Consider the following 26,206-nt stretch of genomic DNA (forward strand, 5'->3'; position numbering starts at 1 on the left):
AAAACAGGCAAAGACCAGTTAGGTCATTATCCTGCCCAGATGAGTCAGTGCAGGCACTGGCTTTGGTGACTGGGGTGCAGAAAAGGTAATAGAAAATGTAGAATAGTGATATTTAGTGGCCAATTAAATCTGGGGTGGGAAGGAGATGAAAGATTTGAGGTTAAAGCTGGTGTGACCTGGGCTATGAGCTGAAATAGAGGATTAAAGAGAAAGAGCAAGTTGTGGTGAAAGGGGGAAGGTACTGTTTGATTTCAGACAGGCTGGATCACAGCCAGTGTGAGGTAACTGTGGAGCATCCACGTTGGGAAGGGTCTGGGACTCGGGGATTGAGAGGGAAGAGCACACTGAAGCAAGTTGAGACCATAGTTGTAGATGAGGTTGATCGGGAAAGTATGTAGAAAGAGAGGGCAAGTGGGCACAGGCCAGAACGCCAGAGAACAAGAGAATTAGGAATGGATGGTAAGAGAGGAGTCAAGAACGGAAATAGAAGAGTCAGGAGGGACTATGTCATGGAAGCCAAGGGAGGAGAGAGGGTTTCCAAAAGATGTGCAATCTAGTTTCAGCAGTTTCAGATGGTGGAGAGAAGTCAAAGAAGATAAAGGCTACAGAGTGATCCATGGATTTAGCAATTTGGGGGTGGTGGTGATTGGCACTTAGTTTGGAACTGACAATAGTGGGTCTTGGCTATTGGCACTTGTCAATTCTGGGTCCTGGGAGAGCCCAGATTCAGGGAGAGTAGCTAGGAGACTTTCACCAGAATTGAGGCTTGAGGTGATGATGACTTGAACTGGAGGAGAAGGAGAGGAAAGATGCAAGAAGTATTTGATAGGCAGAGTGGACTGTACCTGGGACAAGGCCAGATGCTCCCACCACTGGACTATGGTGTGTCTATCAAAGGAGGTTGGTCCTCATCTGCTGAAAACAGCCCTTTCTATGATCAGCTACAAGCTGGCTTTGAGTTTTACTTTTTCCTCTTAGATTCTAAGCTGAATCAAGATAATTAAACAGCCCATTCACAAAAGCTGGAAACAGCATCCTTTTCTCCTTAATTAATGGTTATTCCTAATGTTATCAATAGAAAAACATTATTCCTAATGTTATCAATACGTAATAAAGGGGAAAAAAAGTTGTCTGTAAAGGGAAGTTTTTTGTTTGTTCTTTTGTAGATGGGAAAAACTTTCTTAGATGAAGTTGCCCACATGGCATAACATCTCAGCCTTGAAACCAAGCTTTCTGATGCTCAGTCTAAATTATTTCTAGAACAGATTATGACCATGACCTTTCTTTGAGAAGGACCCAGTGCTTTTCTATCAAAGTCTACCCAGTATCTTCACATTAACTTTCTTTGAAAATATGTGGTTGATGATATAAAACAACTAAGGCTTTGAAAAATTGCAGACCTTCTAAGGGAAGAAGAAACTGATAGATCTTTGGGAAAATGTGCACATTAATGGAAGGTAACAAAGGACCTTGGTAAAGACTTAGCAAAGAATCAATTAGAGAAGGTCTATCAAAGAGGACCAAGTTAGTGCAGGGCCCTGGGATGCAAGGGGGAAACCAAGAAGGTAAGAGTGTCTAATCTGCAAAAAAATGGGGCCTGAGGATTGAAATGATTGGATTTATTTAATAAATGTCTTTAGGGACTTCAGGTGAACAGTCTCCACAGAATGTCTGGAGCAGAAGCCAGATTCCAGTAATCAAGGGGAATGTGGACAGAATGGAATGGGGCTAATAGACTAGACTACATATTCTGCATCCCTCTTGAAAGTAATGTGGGAAAATAGTGTAGCTAGAGAGGACAGAAAAGTCAAGTGAATTTATTTCACAAGATAAGGAAGACCCAGGAAGATTTCAGGCAAGAGGAAGGAGCCAGGTAGGAGAGAAAGTTTGAAGGTTTTTCAAAAGTGGAGTTATGGGTAGAATGGGATTCATTTGTCAACAGTGTGATAGAATGTGAGGTCTTTGCAAAGTAGAGTGTGTAAAAGGCTGGTGAAACTGAGTAAGGGAAACTTGCTTGTGATGTGGAACTCTTTTGCTTTCTGCCCTGGTGGCGATCCTAATGAGATGGTGATAAAACAACTGAGAGGAGGTCTGGCAGAGAACACTATGGTGGCCCGCCACCTAGTGGTGAGCTGTTAGAAGGGACCCTGGTGTTCAGGAAGGAGAACACAGTGACGTGGTCAAGGAGGTTCTCATTAATGAAGTCGTAAATTAATCAGTCACCAGTTAGCACTGGGACCATTCCAGGTACACAGGGCTCTATTACAGGGGTCGCAAAATACAGAAAAAGATGCATAAGCTATGAACCCTGCCTTCTCTAATTGGTGAAAACAAAACTGGAATACTTGAAGTAACAGGGAACAAGGAGAACTGGATAATCTGACTTGCAGGAAGCCTAATGCCTCTCTGAAGTGACTTTGTACTTGAGAATGCAGGCTTTCTTACAGAGATTCTGGAAGCAGCTCTGACTATGAAAAATGCCCAAGATAAGAACAAATATAATGAATTACTTAAGGAACGGGCCCTGGTAATTATAATAATGTCTAATATTTATTCATATTAACTTCATTCCTATGTGTCAGGCACTGTTTAATCCTTTCTCAACAATTAATATAAGTAAGCCTTGTAACAACCCTACAGACAGAAGGCATTCCTCTTTCATTACCCTTTTATATGTGACTAAACTGAGGCACAGACAGATTAAGTGACTTGTTAAGGCCACACAGATAGTAGTCAGTGGCAAACCCAGAATCTGAACCTGGGAAGTCTGGCTCTAGGCCCTGCTCTCTTCATCACTATGCAGGACAGACTTCTTAAATACAGATGATGACCAAATCCTTTTCCTCCAGCTTTCTGGATTAACAGCAACCTCCAAAGAAAGGAAGCCACTTTCATCTCTAAAGACTGGGTACCTCTGAGCAGATTATCTTTGGCCTGAGTCAAGGTAACAGAGGCTCGATTTTGGAATCCCATCCCAAACCAGAGTAAAATGATTGATTTTGGAAATTCACCAATATTTCCATGGAATTGCTGAATCTCAGGCTACAGAAGCAGACCTTGATGCCCCTTATTGCTCACTCTCCTGGTGGGTAGGTAGGTGGGAGGCTGTTGTCCTTGGCTTGGGGGAAAGTAAAGGAAATGACTTGATCAAGGATCAAAGGCATGGTGGAGGTGGAGTGCTTCGAATTAGGGAATGAGATCAGGATCTTCCAGCATAGTCCGTAGGAAAATAATAAGCCCCAAACATATATGCAGCATTGTGTTTACATAGAAGGGCAAGTTATAATAAGTAAGATGCAGGTACTTCTGTAGTACCTTTTGTCATGATTTTTTTTAAGTAGTGTACATTAAACAATAATTATCATAAACTGGAAGAATGCCATGTGATTTTTAATACAAAAAGAAGTCTTTCATACTTGAAAAGGTTGGAAACCATTTGTGTAGAACATTGGTCTCCAAACCCTAAAGAGTTACTTCCCTTCTCACTAAAAAAACTTTCAGCAAATGCTCCCCAAATATGTGTATTTATTAAAAACGATGTAAACCAGTATAATACATTATGTAACATTATAAATATTCATAAAATTAATAAAAAGGATAAGAAAAAAATAGAAGTTTTTATTTTTCTCCCCTACTTTCATGGCATCTTACATATCCATAGAGGTACCTGCACCCCATTTTGGAGACCAAAGCAGATTAGAGAGAGGGAAATAGGTGATTTTTCCCCCTTTGCGCTTACTTTAAAGTTTAATAAATAAGAGTTTTTAAATCAAAGATTCTTTTAGTTCACTTTACTTAAGTCCTGTTGGTGTCCTGCTCAGCCTTTTTACCAGAAGGATCACAGTGTAGGGTCTGGTAGAAGTGGAGACAAGGGGTTGTATAATTAATTAGCTGCTGAGCTTAGAGGAAAGGCATTCCTTCTGGGGAATTCACAACCAGCTCCTGGCCCTTTAAGGAGGGGGTGGGGGAGGGTGGTTCACAAAGCCTCAGGGGCTGCCTTAGAGCAACTTTGTTCTGTGGGATGGGGTGGGAAGGGGATGCTCTCCATTCATGGAGCCCAGAGGGGTGGCTGTGCTGATTGAGAGTGGTTTTCAGTAGCTGGTCCAGTTTCCCCTTTCCTCTTCCTCTGCACGCAGAATGTGGTTCTAGTTCTCAGGAAAGTGGCCCAGTTAGGGTGCTGCATCCTTTATGACACACTCCCAGAGACTCTTGTTTCCTACTTGACCGTCTCTGTCTGTGAAGTCGACCTCCCAGTTTCTGATGGCCCAGGCAGAGTTTTCTGTGCACTTACCAGTTGTTGCACCCTTCCTCAAGACCCTTAGGGCTTCCTGTGCCGTAGCAGATCAAATCCGACCTCCTCATCTTGGCATCCAAGTCTCCACTGTACCTGTCCCATTCATACCTTACAATTCAAACTGTCAGACTGCCCTCCTTACCGCCTTCTCTAGCACTTCGCAACCATATCCTGACAGTGTTACCAGATTTTATCTAGGTTCTTGGCTATGCTGCAGAAATGAATTTCAAGAACACACTGGGTGAGTTAGGTCAGTAGGGAGGGAAGAGAAATGGGAGAAAATACAGAACAGAGGTCACAGGTGGTTAGGACGGGGTTGAAAAGTGATAAAGAGGGCTGCTTTACAAGCTACAATTCCCCATTATAGATTATAAATGCCCAGGTTTACTTGGGTGGCCATGTGGTGTTGTAGAATTTGAGAGAGGTTCAATTATTTGGGTATAGAAAGGCCAGGACTCAGGAATGATTTTGAGAAGGAAAAATGGTTTATTGACCTCCAGCCGGACTCGGAAGCTGAACAAGATTTTTGAATCCCTTTTATACAGAGAGGAAAGGCCAAATGGTCCCTTTGTTTCAGTTCTCAATAGGCTTGAATTAGCATATATATCTTCCATATCCTAGGTAAGCCTTTAGCATGGACTTCATACATTCTAGATAAGCTTTGAGCATATTTTGTTTGCATTTCCCCTAAATACTTAAAGTTTATAGACCTTGCATTGTTAAACTGTTTCCTGGGACTGGAGTCCTTGCCATTGTCACCAAGGGCAGGACTGCAGCCTCTTACATTTCACACCCACAAGTCAGACAGCTTAGGTTATCTCTGAAGAGACAAAGAGCCTCCCACCCATAGCCCACATCAGTAGCAGAAGAAAAATGGCAAGAGCAGCCCACAGAGGGCAGGAGTAGGTCCAGAGGCAAGAGAGCAGGGCGAGAGAGAGTGCTCAGGCCTCAAGTCTGCTTTATGAACTATTCATTATTCCACCCCCTTTGCTAATGGCAGGGGAGGGGTTCTAGCTGCTGTTTTGATTGACTACCCCACTCATCAATTCCCCAGTGAGGACCCAATAATAAAGCCCTTGGGGAATATGCAGGGCTTTTCCTTGCTCCCAGAAGGCTTTGTTCTAGATAGTAAAATCTTAGGGGTGGGGGTCTTCCAGCAGCCATCTTGGGGGTTACTGATGTCCCGTAGACTCTCTGCCAGGTTCCAGATCCACCCATTAATTCCCAATCTTGCTAGCCTGCTTCAACAGTACGCATGTGAATTCACATATACACACACCCTTGTTTATTCTGTCTTTCTGGGCTCAGGCCAGAGGTGAGTCCCATTTTCTGGAGAAGATTTTACTAACTGATTCTCAAAGTGTGGTTGTCAAACTACCTGCGTCAGTATTACCCTGGGTCCTTGTTATAAATGTGAGTTCTGGGGAGTGGATTTAGTTTGGTGGTTGAGTGCCTGCTTCCCATATACAAGGTCCTGTGTTCAATTCCCAGTACCTCCTAAAAAAAAAGAGGAAAAGAAAATAAATGTGAGTTTTTGGCTCCACTTGAGACCTTGTGAATCAGAACTGCTGGAAGTATAACCAGGGAATCTGTATTTTAACAGTGCTTATGATGCACAGTGCAGGTTTTTTGGGTTTTTTTTAAAGATTTATTTATTTATTTATTTCTCTCCCCTCCACCCCCACCCCGGCCGTCTGTTGTCAGTGGCTGTGTCTCCTTTGTCCGCTTCTGTTGTTGTCAGCGGCACGGGAATCTGTGTTCTTTTTGTTGCATCAGCTCTCTGTGTGTGCGGCACCATTCCTGGGCAGGCTGCACTTTCTTTCACGCTGGGCAGCTTTCCTTACAGGGCGCACTCCTTGCGGGGTGCACTCCTTGCGCGTGGGGCACCCCTACGCGGGGGACTCTCCTGTGTGGCAGGGCACTCCTTGCGTGCATCAGCACTGCACGTGGGCCAGCTCCACACGGGTCAAGGAGGCCCGGGGTTTGAACCGCGGACCTCCCACGTGGCAGACGGACGCCCTAACCACTGGGCCAAGTCTGCCGCTGCACAGTGCGGTTTGAGAGCTGCTGCTACCTGGTAACTGAAGACACAGCCCTTTGGGAGGGACAGACCATTTTTCTCTTCAGCTGAGATCTATAGAACATGATATCTCTGAGTGTTCTACAAAGACTTCTTGGTTTCTGAATTGCTTTTAGAGCTATCCCAGAGAAGGCTTTGTTCCCTTCCTTTGCTGTAACTAATTAAGGAGCTCCAGCACATTTGGAACATATGAGGGCTACAGGCACCTAAAGGCAAGTCCTTTCAAACTGGCCCTATTGCCACAGGTGTACACCCATACTGCAACGCCAAACTCCAAGGGCAGGGCGAGCTAAGTAGGACCTGGGGATGCTGTTGTGAAGTGAGGAATATGGCATCAGGATTAGGGCTCCTTGGCACTGGGGGTATGTTTACCCGCCCCTGGGTGTCTGCAGAGAGGAGGGCTGAAAGTGAACACCAGCCGGCAATGCTTTCAGGAGAGTGTGGGAGAAACCCCTAGGATAGTCCTCTACTAGCCTTTCTCTTTTTCCCAGGGCTCCCCCTTCTTCATCAGGGATCACTAGGCACGACCTAGACTGGAAGTTGGGGCAGTAGTCACGTAAACTGAATGTTCGCAAGTCTCCTTCCGTTAACTGGATAAGTAGCAGCTCGACCAGCTGCCCAGGAAGACCGCCGTTAGAAAATGAGGAAGAAAAACCCACAAATCTGCCTGGCTGGGGCTTGGCATTCCCTTTGTCATCTGAGTGAGGGGCATTTAGAAATTGGATTCTTGTTTTATGTATGTGTGACCAATTAGCTTCATCTTGGATTGAAAAAATCCCCAGATGGAAGTAATTATATTCACAAGGCCTAGTATGTATAGAGTGCCTTTTCCAGAAAACTCAGTGCACAGCCGTCTATGGCATGACCTAGTCGGTTCCCGCAGTATTTCATGTATTTATAAAGGACAGCTTCTGTAATTATATCTGTCATCCCACATTTGGAGCATGGAAGAAGCTTTGTGACTTTAAAAGGCCCACATGGCTTTAGCTGCAGATGGGATGGGATCCTGAGCTTCCCTTCCTGTCTCCATCAGTGGTTTCCAAACAGAGGGCCGTAGAGTAAGGCTGGAGTGGTTGCATAAGAATCATTTGTGGAGTTTGTTAAAATTATAACTTCCTAGATCCCGTTCTTCTAGATATTCCTACTCAGTAGCTCTAGGATGGGGCCCAGGAATCTATATTCTTAACAAGCTCTCCAGACAATTCTGATGCCTGGTCAGATTTGTGACGCATTACTATAGACCATACGATGATCAGGAGCACCTTTCACTGAAGCATGTCTTTAATTTTTTTTTTCTTGCCACCCACCTTCAAACTTCCCCAGGCCTTCCAGCTCAGGCCAAGAAACATGCTGAGTCTGCCAAGAACACGCTGCTGACCTGGAAGGGAAACATGACCTCAAACAAGGAGACAAAGGAAATCCTGGGAGCTCTGATCATGCTCTACTACACTCTGGGCGTGGCCTGGCTCCTGCAGAACCAATATCCTTCCCTTCCCAGCTGGGTCTGGTGATCAGTGCCCAGGCCACATGTGTCCAATGGCTCCTCTCACACCAGAGGGTAGGAGATTGATCCAGGGCCTTGTAGTTCAGAGCCCTCCACAAGCCTGTTTCCATCTAGAAAAGTATGACATCCCCTTTTGTGTGTATGCCTATCTGCTCTCAGTTGAGCCATGAGAGGGATCTCACTGCGGTCATAACCTCCTAACCTGTTGAAAGTTTCCTGAGTCTGCCATGCTCATCATTGAGCATCCAAGAAAATTAGTATTATCCATGGTGTGGGGGCAACTTTGAGAAAAATGAGGATAAGAGCAATTGCAGTTGGTTGTAGTATAGGAAAGGAGAAAATTGGGTAGTAATTTACAGAACTGTTGGCAAACTTGGCTGTACATTGTAATCGGGGGGGGCAGAAAGGAGTCTGATAACTGGGCCCCACCCCAGAGGTTCTGCTTTTATAGGCTTGAGGTACATCTATTCCTTGGGATTTTTAAAAGCTCCCCAGGTGACTTTAAGGTGTGGCCAAAAAACGGATTTAATAGACTCTTGATTATTTTGTTCTTTTGAAATGCTGTTGATAATACTGACTGTGAAGCTAGATGCCAAGTAAAATAAATAAAAGAAGTAGTTTTCCATGTTCCAGAAGAGGGCTGTTATATGTGCTTCTCTTCAAATGCATGTGGTTGTGGCAGCCTTTTGGTACCATCTGCACATGAAAAACGTTAAGAGCATTTCATGCTCATGAATAGCCATGAGCACTTCCCTCTCTACACCTCCCCCATCTCTATTCTCGGTTCTCATGATCAGCTTGCAAAATCTATGTGGCCTTCTTCTGTTATGCCCTCAGCAGAGGGCTTTTGAAAAGGTGGGAAATAGAAGGATGTTTGGGAATTAAGGGGATTTTCTTTCTTGCTGTTAGTCACTTGCCAAAAATCTGCTTTGCTTGGTCTTTCTAAATGACCCAGAAAGTCCCAGTCAGCAGAACTATTTCCTCTCTTTTACCATTCTTAAGAACAATCTGGGAAAAACGAATAACTGTTGCCACACAGTGGATGCCTTTGAAGGAAATCTAGTGTAATTTACAGTTCTTTGTGTTCCTCCAGATGTCCGCCACCCATCCCAGCCCTGAACTGAGATGGCCACCCCAGGACACACTAAGCCCTGCTTCTTTTCTAGAGAACCCTTCCCTGTTGACAACATATGCTCATGGAGAATGGGGAACACTGTTAAGTGCCCATGTTCAAATATTGCTCTATTTTCCAAGGGGGCCTTTTTTTGCTTATCAACTACTGTCCCTGGGCAGTGGGTTTAGTTTGTGTGCTCGGCATTTTCCTTGACTGTTTCACTGGCAAAGAGGCCTATTTCAACCTGCAGAAGGCAGAGAAAAGCTTGAAGGAGCTGAAGGAATTAGATAAGGGAGGTGTTTATGGATTGCAAGTCTCAGAGAAAGACCTAACAATTGCTCTGGGCAGGTAAGCACCAGGGTTAGTTCTTTATGGTTTTATTGAGGCCTGGAATTACTGGACTGTTTATTCTCTGTATAAGGGTAGGAAAAAAAATCAGGGGAAAAACACAGAAATGCAAATGATAATAAAAGAGGCTCCTATTTACCCAACATGTACACTGTGCTCTGAACTATATGAGTACTGCTCCATTTAATCCTTTCAAGTACTATTATCATAGAACAAAGAAACTGAAGCCATGGTTTAAAAAAAATTACAATTGCCCTTGGTAATGTAGCTTATAAGTATTAGATCCATTATCTGAACTGAGGGACTCTTAACCCTTCCTCATACTGCCTGTCACACTTACTCTAGAACAGCAGTTTTTTCTTAATCACTCTCTACTTTTGTCATTAAGTGTGACATCTTAACAGATGAGAAGGAGCACTTAATGTAGACAGGTTATTGGGGGCCCACAAAAGGCATGCCCAGCACATGCATTTTAAAGGAAAGTTCTGTTCCATATGGAAACAAAGTTCATAGAGTTTGTTCATGCCAGAAGGAGACTTAACTATTTCGCAGTTGGATTAGGGATCCTCTGAAAATCAGAATATCTAGAAATAAGAGTGGGCCTATCTGATTATCAGAAGAAATAAAAATAATAAAAAGTTTGCTGTTGCTTAGATTTTTCAATTACCTTCACATTCTTGAAACCAATCTGTTTCCAAAACTATAAGCACTTTGCATGGTAGGGCATTGACTGAATGGTAAGTAAATGAAATATATGTATCACATCTGTGTCCCCTAAACAACCATGAATTTAGAAGTCAAATGGGAGATGGTGGGGGATGTTGAAAAGTCTAGCGCTAAATCAAACTATGGACTAATAAGCTCATAGACCCATAAATGAGAATTGCTTTATGTTTATTGCCGCTACATGGGGCAGTGGCTAAGGTTTTATGCTTTGTTAAAAAGATGGCCTTGTTCCTTTTTCAGAATAAAGGCTAGTGCTCATTTCATCCATTCATCCACCAATATTTATTGAGTATCTACTATGTGCACACACTAAATATTAGAATGCTTACGAAGTATAACTATACATGTGTCTTAAGTAATTTATTTCATTTAGTCCTCACTACCGTCCGATGAAGTCAATATTTTATTACTTTCATTTTATGGTTAAGAAAATCAAGGCACAGAAAGATTAAGTAACCCAAGGCCACAGAACTGGTAGGTAGAAGAGCCAATGTTTGCAACCAGAGCATCTGAATCTGTTGCTCACCCTTCATACCACACTGTATGTTTGATTGCAACCAAATATCTAGTAAGGGCAAGTCCATTTTTTGCATTTTAAGGGTAGGGAAACTAAGGCAAGATGGTTCAGGCCAAACAACTTTACTGATACCTTTCTACCAAGCTCTTGATGAGAGCCCTTATAAATGTCTTAATTTCTGCTTTTATGGCCAAGGGAATTAGTGGTCTGGTTAATAAAAAAATAAAATGTTTGGAAGAATTTTCAGATAACATACAGTACTCTCTTGATTATTATTATTATTTTTATATTGGCATATATATTTCTTCTTCATTTCTTTTAATGTTACATTAAAAAAATATGAGGTCCCCATATACCCCCAACCCCCCTCACCCCTCTCCTTCCACATCCACAACCTCTTCCATCATTGTGGCACATTCACTGCACCTGGTGAATACATTTTGGAGCACTGCTGCAGCACATGGACAGTGGTCTATATTGTAGTCTACACTGTCCCCCAGTCCACCCAGTGGACCATGGCAAGACACACAATGTCCAGCATCTGTCCCTGCAGCACCACTCAAGACAATTCCAAATCCTGAAAATGCCACCACATCATATCTCTTCTTCCCTCTCCCTACTATCAGCAGCTACTGTGGCCACTTTCTCCACATCAATGCTACAATTTCTTCCATTACTAATCATGATAGTTCCCCATTAGTACACCAGTAAATCCACTCTAATCCATACTCTATTCCTCCATTCTGTCGACCCTGGGATGGTTATGTCCAGTCCCCCTCTACATCTCTCTTGATTATTAATCCTAATCTTAGGGGGAAGGATATACTTTTCAGCTTTAAAAATCTTGTAACGCTAGAATTCCTTATATAAAAGACACCCATGCATACACACGTGCATATACATATTTTTTTCTCATTTATCTTGAGACTACAAAACGGGGTCAAAGAGTGAGTGGGAAATAATATTTATTCTGTATCTATTATATGCTAGGTGATATTCATTACATTTAATCTCATCTTCACAACCACCTTTTAATTTAGGTATTCTTAACGTTGTTTTATTTGGAAGGAAACTTGGACTCCTATAGTTTGATCATAAAGCTAATAACTGCCAGAACCAGATTTGAACTACCCATGTTATTGTGCCTTGCTGTCTCTAGAAAGATAAACTTCAACAGAATACTGTTTTATTCTCAAGTGGAAAAAGTCATGTCCCAATTTTGTTGTGGAAAATTTGAAAATACTAACAGATGTGAAGAAGAAAATAATAAAGTCACTTGTAATACCACTGTCCAAACTGTTTTGAACATTTTGCATGATTTTCTAATCTAATCCATTACATATATCACAATCATTTTTAGGTACAGTTTTACATCTTGCTTTTTTAACTTAATACATTTTAATATCTCCCCATATGGTTAGTCTAAAAGGAAAATATGATTTTTTGTGTCTGTGAAATATTTTATTGTATGGATGTGTCATAATTTATTTAACCACTTCCCTGTGGGGGGATATTTATGTTGTTTTCTCAATACATTCTCATTTTCAACTAAGGAAGAATAAACCAAGCTAAATTAAACAAAACAAATGCTTTCTTAGAGAGGGAGCCAGAGTAATAAAATTTTACTTTGATTTTACGTTTATGGGTAAATTATCCCATCTTGTGAGTTCCTGGAAACCAATTTTTCCGTTTGCATTCTTATAAAATTAGAGTACAGCATGATGTATTAATGGGTTTTAATGAAAGTATTTGGTGGAATTTGGTGGTAAAATGCAGGTTAATAGGAGCTTATTGTTTACAGCAAGGCCGGATTTTGAGCCAATTACCTAGACGATTGGCCTGTGTAGGCCAAATTGTTTAGTTCTTGGAATCAGTTCCTTTTGTGTCTGCAAAATAAAAGGTCTCTCTATGACTTTTCACCTTCACCCCTCTTCTTGTAGAGCCTCCTTGGCCACCCACAGGTTGAATCTAGCCCTGATATACTTCGAGAAGGCAATTGACAATGTCATTGCTGCCAAGGGTGACAAGACATCAGATCTCATCAGTCTATACGAGGAAATTGCTCAGATCGAGCAGCTGCGGAGGAACCATGACCAGGCCATCCAGTACTTGCAGCAGGTTGGTGGGCTGGCTGTGGCCAGGCTGGGTGGCCTATTTGGTCCCAGGGCCAGGCTTTGGGCTTTTCAGAAGGACAGGAGTAAAAGTGATTCCATTTTAACCCCAGCTTCCCTCTAGATTCACTGGAAAGCTCATCCTCAACCTCAAATGACCTAGCCAAAACACTGCCTCAGGGTGTGTGTATCTGCCCTGTGACCTGATCGGTACCAGTACTTCCCCTCCCGTGTTCCCTCTGTCAGTGCTAGGAAGAGGAAGTCAAATGTGGGCCCACCCAAGGAAAAAGGCCACTGGGGGCAACTGACCTTAGCAAACACAATGGGCTTTTTACATGAAAAATCATAAGATTTTGTGTAATGCTGTCATTTGTCCTTTAAGTTAGCCTAATTGGTTGCATTTCCAAGTCTAAGGTTAAAATAACAAAAGGATGTTTCACTTGGAGGTAACTAACTTGACAGATGCCCAGCGGGAAGCAAACCAAAACATAGGAAGGAACACTGAGTTTATCATATGAAAAAGGTTTAGGGCAAATTTATGTATCATGTACTTGAAACTGGTGCTCAAACTCCCCTTTGCTCTCCCACCCGAGAACCCTGCTTGTGGTTTAAGTATCTCCAACAGACAAAAACAAAGATGAAAATACTGGATTTCCAGTATCATGGAAAAGGTGTGATCCAATCCAGCAGCATATGTGAAAACAGCCTGAGCCCGAAGAAGAGCACTGTAGATAATACAACTGGCCTGTTATTATCATCACACCCAGGAGAAATGCTAGGGAAGGCCTCTACAAAGGCAGTGATTCCACTGCTGACTGAGAAAGCCAGGTTAATTTTTATGCTCAGTAACCTCTCAAAGCAATGGTCTAACCAGAATGGATAAAATCATAACAAAAGTAGTTAAAATTTCTGGGATGCTTTTACTATGTGCCAGGCACCATTCTAAGAATTTTAGGATGTATTAGTACATTTAATCCAAGCAATAGCCCTATGAAGTAGACACCATTATTTTATCTCATTTTATGAGATGAAGCACGAAGAGTTATGGCTTTAATTAAACTGAAGTCACATTGCTAATAATTGGTTAGAGCAGGGGTCTGAACTCAGAAAATTTGACTCCACAGCCTGTATTCGAAACAACTGTGGTATGTATCTTGGCTCAGTGTTGTCTGATAATCCTTGGTGCTCCTTAAACACCTCATGATTAACCTGTAAAATATTAAGCACAAGTGTTTCTTTTCTTGCTCATAGGTGTGTACTAGATGTTTTCCCTCTTCTTTCTCCTTCCAAAGTGTCACTCCTATTTTAATATGAATAATAATGATAATAAAATCTTACCTTTTCTAGTGTGTATTATATTACAAGTGATCTTCAAAAACATTTACATGTTAATTCACTTAATCTTCATAACAGCTGTGTGTGACAAATCCTATTTTTAATTATCCCCATTTTATAGTTGAAGAGACTTAGGCATGGAAAAGTAATTTGCCTCAGGTTGCAGTTAGTAAGTGGCTGAGCTGCGATGGGAACCCAGGCAGGTATAGCTTTAGAGTTCATGCTTTTACTCTACTAGACTGCCTTTGAAACTGAACCCTCGATAGGCTGAGCTAAGGAGAACCAACCATGTGATGGGACTGCACCCACTGCTTTGCATGCACAATTTCATTTACTATTCCCCAAACCCTAACCAGCTGGAACTGTATATTCTGCACATGAAGGTGAGATTACTTGCTCAAGACACAGCTAGGAGGTGGCAGAGCTGGGACTCAAACTCCTATCTCATCTAACTCTGTGATTTAGATATGTATCAACTGTCAATCAAGTAGCAATTCTGTGAGAGCTACTAGAAAATCCATAATGAAACCCTGTCATTTGGGTACTTACCTTGTCATGATTTTCTTTCTTCCAGGCCCATTCTATCTGTGTATCTGTGTTCACTGAAGTCAGCCCCAAAACCGCAGAGACGAGTGCCTTACTAGCCAAAGCCTATGCCATGTCTGGAGAAGCCCAGCACAGGGGTACGTAGAAGGGTGGCCTTGTAGTTATCATAATTTCCTGTCACAGTAGCGAAGCCCATTGGTAAATGGTCTGTCTATAAACACAAACAGATTCTAATTAGCTGCTACTCATGTCTGTTCTTAGGCTGGTCATGATTTCATGCAAAATCAATTACACATGAACTTTAGACCTGATAATGTCCCCCACATTAGTTAGAAATCATAACCAATAAAATGCTCTAATTTTTATTTCCTTTATTTCCTTAGAATTGCAGCAAAATTCACCTGCATAAACAGTAGAACTGATACATGCTTTGAACGTGACCTATGGTATCGGTCAATGAGGAAATCCAGGGATAAAGGAGAAAAGCATTGGCTCCTTCTCTCCTCCTCCTCCACTCTCAACTTCCTTGACTCTTTTCCTCTGCCTTACAAGAGAGAATGTTTGTAGCAGTTAGAACAGTTGTGTGTTCAAAAGCGAGGTTTTGGGGGTCTAGAGTCAAGTCTAGTGATTAATTTATCCTTTAACAGTAGTCCTTTTTCTGGCAAGGTCATCCTTTGAAAGTGGTGGCTTTGGGAGAGACACAGATGGACTGGTGAGGGAGGGAGGACAGTGCCCTGTGCTCAGCTAGTCTGATCAGATTAATGGGCGTTAATGGATTCAAGGCCAGCCAGAAGGAATTTGGGATTTGTGAAAAGTATAATTTAAACATTTTTTAAATGTTTATTTTCTCTGCTTATATAATTTTGTTGTACATTATTTTCTAGTCCTCTATGAGGCTGTATGTATGTGTGGATATATTTTAAGTAAAGTTTTGCCAACTACTTTTTCCACTCTTACATGTCATTAAGTAAATATTGTTTGCAGAAGTTATCTTGATGTTTCTTTTTTTTCCCATGGGAAGACATTTACAACTCATAAGCATAATGTGTACTGAAGACTTTCCGATTCTGTGTTTTCCAGATAAATATCTTTCTCCATTTTAGAATTTCCTTGTGTTTATATATATATATATGTGTGTGTGTGTGTATATATATATATACATGAGTTTGTGTTTTTTTAATAGTCTTTGTAGTTCTAAGAAATTTAATATATTTGTAAAGATGTAAAATTTTCTTTAAGTGAGAAAAAGTTTATGCCTATAGAATTGAGAGATTCCAGGGCCACTTTATTTTATTTATTCATTTTTTAGGAGGTATCAGGAAATGAACCCAGGAACTCGTACATAAGGAAGCAGGTGCTCAATCACTGAGCTATACCTGCTCCTCTCTATTCTTTTTTTGGATTCTGTATTTTAATCTTAAATTATAGATCTTCATCTCATATCTTTCACTAGATTAATTTCCAGATAAGTTAAAATTTATGCATCAAAACTGAAAATATAAATTAGCAAGAAGAAAATATAATACTGGAATAAAAAGAACTAAAATTGAAAGTTAGAGAAAAGAAAAAAGTTAGAGAAAAAAGAACTCTTTAAGTACATAAGAAGACATATCATAAAAGAAGAAAATGGACTGGGAAACGGACTTTGGCCCAGTGGTTAGGGCGTCCGTCTACCATATGGGAGGTCTGCGGTTCAAACCCCGGGCCTCCTTGACCCGTGTGGAGCTGGCCATGCGCAGTGCTGATGCACGCAAAGGAGTGCCGTGCCACGCAAGGGTGTCCCCCGCGTGGGGGAGCCCCACGCGCAAGGAGTGCGCCCGTGAGGAGAGCCGCCCAGTGTGAAAAGAAAGAGCAGCCTGCCCAGGAATGGCGCCGCCCACACTTCCCGTGCCGCTGACGACAACAGAAGCGGACAAAGAAACTAGACGTAGCAAATAGACACCAAGAACAGACAACCAAGGGAGGGGGGAAGTTAAATAAATAAATCTTAAAAAAAAAAAAAAGAAGAAGAAGAAAATGGACTGATTTAATTACATAAAGATCTAAAGCTTTGTCAAAAAATACATCAACAAAATTAAAAGGCAAATAACTCACCCAAGGTGAACAGATAAACTAAATAGTCCTGTAAATTGTTAAAGAAAATGAATTTGTAGTTAACCTTCTATGAAAGAAGTCTGCAGACCAAGGTGGTTTCATGGTGAATTCTGCTAAACATTTAAAGAAGATATAATACCAATTTTACACAATGTCTTTCACTTCCCACTCATTTTATGTGGCCAGTATTACTCTGACACGAAAATTAGGCAAAGACTTTATTACAGGAAAAAGAAAACTACAAACCAATACCCCACATGAACACAGATGTAAAAATCCTTGACAAAATACATAGCAATATAGAAAAAAGAATAATATACCAAAATCAAGTGAGTTTTTTCCCTCATGGATGTCAGGCTTGTTCAATATTCAAACATCAGTCAATGTACTTTACCCATTAACAGTCTAAAGAAAAACTCATGATCTTATCAAATGATGCAGAAAAAAACATTTGACAAAATTCAGCATCCACTCACGATGGAAACTTTCTCAACCTGATTCAAGGCATGTACAAAAACTTACAGCTAACACCATACTTAATGATGAAAGACTGAATGCTTTCCCTGTAAGATTAGGAACAAGATAAGGATGTCCACCTCTCACTACTCCTCTTCATCATAGTACTGGAAGTCCTAGTCAGCTAGTAAGAAAAAGAAAGGAAAGGCATGCAGATTGGAAAGAAATAAAACTGTCCCTATATGCACAGCACTTTTTTCTCTGTAGAAAACTCGAAGGAATCTACAAAACTCTTAGAATAAATGAGTTTATCAAGGTCACCATTTACAAGGTCAGTACACAAACGCCAATTGTATGTCTATATACTAGCAATGTGCAACTGAATACCAAAAAATTTTAAAATAGTTATAATAGCTGTCCCCCCAAATGAAATATTTAGGTATAAATCTGACAAAATATATATAGGAACCATGTGCTGAAAACTACAAAATGCTGATGAGGAAACCAAAGAAGACCTAAATAAATGGAGAGACCTAATTTGTTCATGGATCAGAAGACTCAGCATAGGAAAGATGCCAGTTCTTCCCAAATCAATCTATGGATTTAACACAATAACAATCAAAATCCCTGCAGGAGAAGTAAATATAGAGAAGCTAATTGTAAAGTTTATTTGGCAAGGCAAAGAAACTAGAACAGCTAAAATAATTTTGATAAAGAAGAATAAAGCTGGGGGAATAATACTGATTTTAATATTTACCGTAAAACACAACAGTAATCAAGAGATTGTGCTATTAGCAAAGGAGTATACACAGAGATCAGAGGCAGTTAAACAGGGCAGAGTCTAGAAATAGACCCACATAAATATGGCCAATTAATTTTTGGCAAAGGTGCAAAAGCAATTCAATAGAAAAAGGTTAATTTTTTTTTAACAAATGCCGTTAGAACAATTGGACATCTCTAAGCAAAAAATAAATTGACCGCCTACTACATGGGAGGCCCACGGTTTAAACTCCGGGCCTCCTTGACCCGTGTGGAGCTGGCCCATGAGCAGTGCTGATACCCACAAGGAGTGCTGTGCCATGCAGGGATGTCCCCCGTGTACGGGAGCCCCACACGCAAGGAGTACGTCCCGTAAGGAGAGCCGCCCAGTGCGAAAGAAAGTGCAGCCTGTCCAAGAATGGCGCCGCACACATGGAGAGCTGAAGCAGCAAGATGATGCAACATAAAGAAACAGATTCCGGGTGCCGCTGATAAGGATAGAAGTGGTCACAGAAGAACACACAGCAAATGGACACAGAGAGCAGACAACTGGGGGGGAGGGGAAAAGGAGAAATAAATAAAAAATAAATAAATCTTTAAAATGAATCATAGTTCTAAATGTAAAACTGTAAATATTTCAGAAGAAAACAGGAAAAAATTTCTGTGACCTAGGCTTAGATAGAGTTCTTTTTTTTTTTTTTTAAAGATTTATTTATTTATTTATTTAGTTTCCCCCCCTCCCCTGGTTGTCTGTTCTTGGTGTCTATTTGCTGCGTCTTGTTTCTTTGTCCGCTTCTGTTGTCGTCAGCGGCACGGGAAGTGCGGGTGGCGCCATTCCTGGGCAGGCTGCTCTTTCTTTTCACACTGGGCGGCTCTCCTCACGGGCGCACTCCTTGCGCGTGGGGCTCCCCCACGCGGGGGACACCCTTGCGTGGCACGGCACTCCTTGCGCGCATCAGCACTGTGCATGGGCCAGCTCCACACGGGTCAAGGAGGCCCGGGGTTTGAACTGCGGACCTCCCATATGGTAGACGGACGCCCTAACCACTGGGCCAAAGTCCGTTTCCCAGATAGAGTTCTTAAGCGTGAAATGAAATGCACAGTCCATATACGAAAAAATGGATAAATTGGACTCATAAAAAATTTTAAAAAATAAAAACTCATTCTTCAAGAAAGATGTGGCTAAGAGAATGATGGGGAGAAAATATGTGCAAGTCACATATACAACAAAAGAAAAATGTATCCAGACTACGCAAAGAACTCTCAAAATTCAATAGTTAGGAAACAAACCAATTAAAAAATGGCTAAAATACTTGAATAGACTTTCCCAGAGAGGACGTAAGATGGCAAATTAAGCACATGAAAAAATGTTCAACATCATTAGCCATTAGAAAACTGCAAATTAAAAGCACAATGAGGGAAGTGGATGTGGCTCAAGCAATTGGGTACCCACCTAACACATGGGAGGTACTGGGTTTGGTTCCCACTGCCTCCTAAAGAAGACAAGAAAGACAGCAATCTGACACATTGGGCTGGTGTGGTGAGCTGGCACAAAAAGATGACACAATGAAGAGACATGAGGAAAACACAGAGACACAAGCGGGAAGCGGAGATGACTCAATCGATTAGGTGCCTTCCTCTCACATGGGAGGGCCTGGGTTTGGTTCCCAGTGTCTTCTAAAAAAAGACAAGCACAAAATTAACAGACACAGAGAGCAGACAGCAAAAACAACAAGGTGGGGGTGGCAGGGATGATAAATAAATCTTTAAAAAAAAAGCACAATGTAATACTATTGCATACCTATTAGAGGATGCTAAAATGAAAAATGCAATACCGAGCATTGCTAGAATTTGGAACTCTCATACATTTATGAAGCCACTCTGAAAAACAGGTTCGCAGTTTCTTATAAAGTTAAACATTCTCTTACCAAATGACCCAGTAAGCCCACTCCTGAATATTTTTCCCGCTGAAACAAACAAAAACTTATGTTCAAAGAGAGATCTCTACAAAAATATTTATGGACACTCTATTTGTAATTACCCAAAGCGAGAAACAACTCAAGTAGTCTCCATTTTGATCAACTGTGGGATATTCATACAATGGAATACTACTTACAATGATAAAGGAATGAATTATTGATACATACAATGACTTGAATGAATCTCAAATCCTAAGTGAAAGAAACCAGTCTCAAAAGATTATAAAATATATAATTCCATTTATATGACATTCTCAAAAAGACAATGCTGTAGTGGCAGAAACGAGATCAGGAGTTGCCAGTGGTTGGGGCTGGGGACCATATAACTACAAAGGGACATTACCAGGGAGCTTTTGTAATGGAAATGCTTTGTATGCTGGTTATGGTGGTGGTTTGCATGAATCTTTAGCTGTGTTAAAACTCAGAATTGTACACCAAAAAGAGAGTCAGTTTATGTTATTCTATTAATTTTAAAAATAAAGTTGAAAAGGCTAACAACTAATATTCCTGCCAGGTTCAATATTTAAATATTTCTACTATTCTTTAAAATGTACAAATGTATTTACACCATACAGAAGAGTGCATTAAATGTATATGCAGAGAGTAATGAATAATCATAAAAATAACACCCATGTACCCACCAACGTGGTCAAGAAATTAAACATTACTAATACCCTAGAAACCCCTTGTGTGCCCACGACCATCACATATACCCCCCTCTCTCAGAGGTAACCATTATCATGACTTTCATTTTAATCATTTCCTTGCTTCTCATTACAACTATGTAGGCATCCTTAAACTTTCTCTTAATTGTTGAGGTGTTTAAAAGTTTAGCAGCAAATAGAAATCTAACTCTTTAAAGAAAGGGTTCCTTTGCCACTATTAGATAAAAGCTTCCAGGAAATTTTAAGCTGAATAGAATCTCTGAGACATAGTCTGGCTTCAACTTCCTTGATAATTTTCAGGAAACCCTTCTGGAGAAATCTGAGGACAAGATCATTATCAAGCACTAGAAAAGGTAATGCTTTGGTTTTATTTTAAGCCACTAATTTTGTGGTAATTTGCAGTAGAAAACTAATACACCTTGAATTGAGTTTTTCATGTTGATTATTATATTTTTGATTACCGTTGTGTATGTGGACACTGTGTTCCTTTTTGTATAACTTTGTTCTTGTTTGACAGATACAATATATTCCATTTCTGAGAATATAAATGACAGTTTTGTTGAAGTTTTTTTCTCATTGCATAGTTTCCTTAAGTTTGCTTTTTCCTATATTTTTCCTATTTATTTGGGTCTCTCTCTTACATATTAAAGATTTTCCTAAAATGTGTGTAATATATCACTGTATGCTCCTGATTAAAAGTGAGGCTAAAAAGTTAAGTAGAAGCTTTGAGGAATTAGTTGTTCTTGTTAACTTTGAGCTTCACTGTTAGGTGATCTTATAAATGGTTTGTTCAAGAACCCCTGAATTAGTTTCTATAGTCTCTAATGTCCTGCCTGGTGGGTAAGGTTCTTGATATCCACATTCTGGGAGCTGAATTGGGGGAGAGGCTGAGGGATTCTGCCTTCAGCATTTGGTATGGATACAGTCTCTTTAATACCCTTACTTTTGATAGGGTTCACATGTCCTCAGTGGTGCCTGTTGATCCTCTTTTTACTCTCTTCTCAGAATAAACCTCCAGAATGTGTCTGGGGTGGGAGCAGACCACTCAGTGTAGTCTTCCTTATTGTAGTACTGCTTCCTTATATCCACAGTATCCGGTGCTGCTAGTTCCTGTACCTATTAAGGATTCTGTGGTGATTATAGGATTAGTGTTTAGTAGTCTGCATTGCTGTCTTAGGATTTGGCTCTCTCAGTCCTGCCAGATCAGTTTTTACTGGTTTCTCTCCTTCCTGGCATTCAAAGTTTTATTGCTGTTGTCTCTTCTCCTTGTCTCCCTGTCTCTGTGAGTTTATATTTTATTAAATTTCTTTATTGTAGTTTCGATGTTTATTTCTCAAGAAGGAGAGACATTAAGTGCATCTGTTCAATTTGCCATCTTAATCTGCTTTTCATAAAATATAAAAAGGCCTTTATATACCCACAAAACTAAGCATTGCATAAAGAAGAAATACGTACAGCTAATAATCATGTGAAAAAAGTTCCAATCTTAGTAATAATCAAGAAATAAAAATTCAAAAGGCAATGGTATTATTCTTCCTATGAAATTGTCAAAATTTCAAAAACTTAAAACATCTGGCATTGGTGAAAGCCATTTGGTGCAACCTCTCTGGAGGTCAATTTGACAGAATGTCACAAATCTTACAATTGTACATATATTTAAAACTACAATGAGACCAAGATTTCACACATTCTATTTGAAAATTTTTAAAATCTGAAAGTATCTAGTGTTTGTCAGATTTGGGGGAAATGGATATGTTCATAGCTAGTGTGAGTGAGAGTGTAAATTGATATGGAAATTTAGAAACAAATTTGATAATATTTAGTAAAATTGAAAAGAAAATATGTATTAGGATGTACACTAACATCATAATTGTGAAAAATTAGAAACATATTCATCAATAAATGAAAATATTTGGCACATTTAATGTATGGAATTCTATATAGTCATTAAAAGAACTGGACTAGGTCTTAAGAGATAACATCTTAAGATAGATGTTAAGAAGGATATATTTTTAAAACCTCAAGGGAGAAATAAGTTGCATTTTTACAATGCACAAAATAATACTATTTATAGTTACTTATATGTAAACATGAAAAATGAACTGGAAAGTAAGTATAACTGAATCAAAATATTCATCAAAATATAAACAGAGGTAGAGACTTCTGGCTATGGCTTTGTGAAGAGGTCTGCAAATTCTCTCCATACACATACACACACACACAAAAAAAACTGAATAAAATTGTCAAAAACAACCATTTGAGGGAAATAGACCAAAAGCAGGCAACAAATTGTGAAGCATTTATTCTTGAAAAATTTGTGGAGATTTGGGTAAGAACAGATAAAATCTATTGCCTTCTTGCCTGAGGCAGCTTGCACCCACTGGTGAACTTGGTAGAAATTTAGGGGAGAAAACCTATGTATTTGCTAGCATGAAGTTGCTGTCCTGATAGGTGTGAGTGGCAGGCCAGTTAAGTTTTAATGGGGAAACCTTGGAAATGAGGGAGCTGTAAAAGGGCTAAATAAGCTCTCCCCACATCCCTAGCCAGCTGGGAAATTACATACATGTGCAGGGGAGATTCAAGAGTCCAGTGGAAAGTAACTATCAAGGAAGACATGAAATGTGGGATAACATTTAATGTACTCACCAAACCACACACAGATTAATTGACAGAGGATGGAAGATATATAGGTTTGAGATATTTGAGCACAACCTCTTCCCAAATCAATGGGTCTGCACTAAACTATGCAGACACAAAGGCAATCCCTAGTAAGCCAGAATAAAATTAAAAATAAGCACTAAAACCTGAGCAGACACTTTAACAGCAGCACACTACAGAGTAAACAGAATCTGCAGTTTAAGTCTAGGCAAGTTAATAAAGAAAAATTCAGAAGTGAAACAAAACAGAAAAACCCACAAAATAAGTTGAAATCTTGTATTGCTACTATATTTTATCTGATGTATAGTTTTCAACAAAAAAATTATGGGACATAAATAGAAACAGGTACCTGCAACTCATACTCACAAAAAGAGCAATCAATAGAAACTTTCAGTGGGCTAGATGTTAGATTTATCAGAAAAATCCTTAAAGCCGCCATCATAAGTTTGTTCAAAGAATTAAAGGGCACTATTGAAAAAGTTAAAGGAAAATACTATGAATACAACTCAACAAATAGGAAATCTCAATAGAGAAATATAAATTGTATATTTATATTAAAGAAACAACCAAATAGAAATTCTAGGATTATAAAATACAGTACCTGAAATGGAAAATTCATCAACTGGGCTCAACAGTGGATTTGAGATGGCAGAAGAGATAATCAGAAATCTCAAAGATACGTAAGTAGAAATTAGCCAATCCAAAGAATAGAGAAAAGAAATATTGAGGAAAAAAAAATGAACAAAGCATCAGAAACATATAGGCTATCAAGGGTACCAAACTGAAGGAGAGAAGAGAGGCAGAAAAATAATAACCAAAAACTACTTGAGAATTCTGTATCCAGTCCAACTATCCTTGGAAAATGAAGGTGACATAGACATTTCCCAATAAACAGAAACAGGCAGTAATTGCTAGTAGAGCTGCCCTAAAATACTAAAGAAAGCACTTAAATGGAAAGAAAATGATACTAGATGATAACTCAAATCCACAGGAAAGAATGAAAAGAACTGGAAATGATAAATGTGTGGGTAAATATAATAGAATGTATACACATACATATGTATTTTTCATTTTTTAAATTTCTTTAAATGATATAAGATTATTTAAAACAATGATACTCTATTGTTGGATTGAGACCATATATAGATGTAATGTATTATAGTAATTTAATATAGTAAGGGAGAAGCAATGGAGCTATATTGTAGCAATGTTGCTATACTTTACAGGAATTAAATGAGCATTGATTGAAGTGGATTTTGATAAGTGAAAGATAAATATCATAATCTCCAGAACAACCATGAAGAAAATAACTAAAAAATTATACCTAAAAAATCAAGAGAGAGTTTCAAATCACACACTAACGGATATTTGTTTCAACTAAAAGAAGGCAGTAAAAGAGGATCAAAAGAACAAAAAAAAGAAAAAATGGCATATGTAAAAACAAATAGCAAAATAGCAGATGCCAGTCCAACATATCAATAATTATATTAAATGTGAATGATCTAAGCACTGATCAAAATTTAGACATTGTCTTATGGGATTAAAAAAAGCAAGATCCAACCTATTCTGTCTATAAGAGACCCAAAGGTTGAAAATAAACACATGAAAAAAGATATACCATGAATGGGAGACCTGTATAATATTATGTATGTTTGTTTAGTAAGTTCACAACTTTTACCATACACTTACTGTTTATGCATGTTCATGTATGCATGTCATAATGATAAATGAGTCAATTGATCAGGAAGATAAAACAATTATAAATGTATATGCACCTAAGAACATAGCTACAGAATACATGAAGCAAATAATTGACAAAATGGAAAGGGGTAATATATAGTCCAAATATAGTTAGAAATTTCAACAAATGTCCTTCAGTAGTTGATAGAACTAAAAAGAAAATTATAAGGATATAGAGAACTTGAACAATACTAAGAATTGATGACTTAATTGATGTATAATAATCACTCCTCCCAACAACAACAAGGTGACTACACATTCTTTTTAAGAGCACATGGAATATTCTCCAGGATAAACCATATGTTAGGACAGGAAACAATTTGTCCATGAATTTAAAAAATCATTCCAAGTAGCTCCAACAGACATGGCACTGAACTCCAGAGCCATCTGCCATGACCTTACAACCTGTGTGTCTCAGGAGAACCAGTACCTGGGTTTGTATCTACTTTGGCTGTCTCTGGGACCCTGCTGAGGTATGTGTAGTGTGACCCCTCTGATGACCTCCTAACTCTTTTTTCGAGACTCAGAGCCATATAAACTCATTTGTCTTTTCCATTTCCCCCTTTTATTTAAGGTCAAAAGCAGTTTTTAACACCTGATATTACACGTAGACTGTGATATTCTGCTGGTCTGAGTTGGCGCAAGTATATTTTCCAACCACAACAGAATCAAATTAGAAATAAAAAATATGACAAAACCCCAAATATTTTGAAATGAACACACTTCTAAATCACCCATGGGTCAAAGAATAAATCATAAGTGAAAAGAGAAAATATCTAGAGCTCAAGTAATATGAAATCACAACATATGAAAATTTGTGGGATGGAGCTAAAGCAATGATTAGAGAGAAATTTATGTAGAATAAAAACATAACCTCCCACCCTAAGAAACTAGAAAAACAAAGGAAAGTCAAACCCAAAGCAAGTAGAAGGAAGGAAAAAATAGAGCAGAAATCAATGAAATAGAAAATAAAAATGAAGAAATCAATGAAATAAAAAACTGCTTCTTTGAAAAGATCAACAAAATTAATCATCTTTAGCTGGACTAATCAAGGAAAAGAAAGCGAAGACACCAGTTATCAAAATCAGCAGTTAAAGAGGGGCTATATCACTACATATCCCACAGAAACAAAGATATTTAAGGAAACTTATGAACAAATTTATACCAAAAAATTTTGCATAACAGTGATGCATAAACACCTTCCTAGAAAGAAAAAAATTCACAAAACTTTCAAAATTAAATCTGAATATGACTATCAAAGAAGGAAACTGAATGGTAAT

At 39.4% G+C, this 26,206-nt stretch overlaps 1 protein-coding gene across 3 annotated transcripts in view; it reads left to right on the plus strand.

Moving 5' to 3' along the window:
* TTC23L (tetratricopeptide repeat domain 23 like) overlaps positions 1-26,206 on the plus strand; it is an 83,720-nt gene that overhangs the window by 18,757 nt on the left and 38,757 nt on the right. For all 3 annotated transcript variants that reach the window (XM_071207753.1, XM_071207755.1, XM_058307677.2), the window contains exons 5-8: positions 7,698-7,854; positions 9,215-9,340; positions 12,524-12,701; positions 14,604-14,712. In XM_071207753.1, the coding sequence (XP_071063854.1) occupies positions 7,698-7,854; positions 9,215-9,340; positions 12,524-12,701; positions 14,604-14,712 (570 nt within the window). The remainder of the gene's footprint in view (positions 1-7,697; positions 7,855-9,214; positions 9,341-12,523; positions 12,702-14,603; positions 14,713-26,206) is intronic.

This window comes from Dasypus novemcinctus, chromosome 2 (genome assembly GCF_030445035.2).
Source record: "Dasypus novemcinctus isolate mDasNov1 chromosome 2, mDasNov1.1.hap2, whole genome shotgun sequence".
NCBI lineage: Eukaryota > Metazoa > Chordata > Mammalia > Cingulata > Dasypodidae > Dasypus > Dasypus novemcinctus.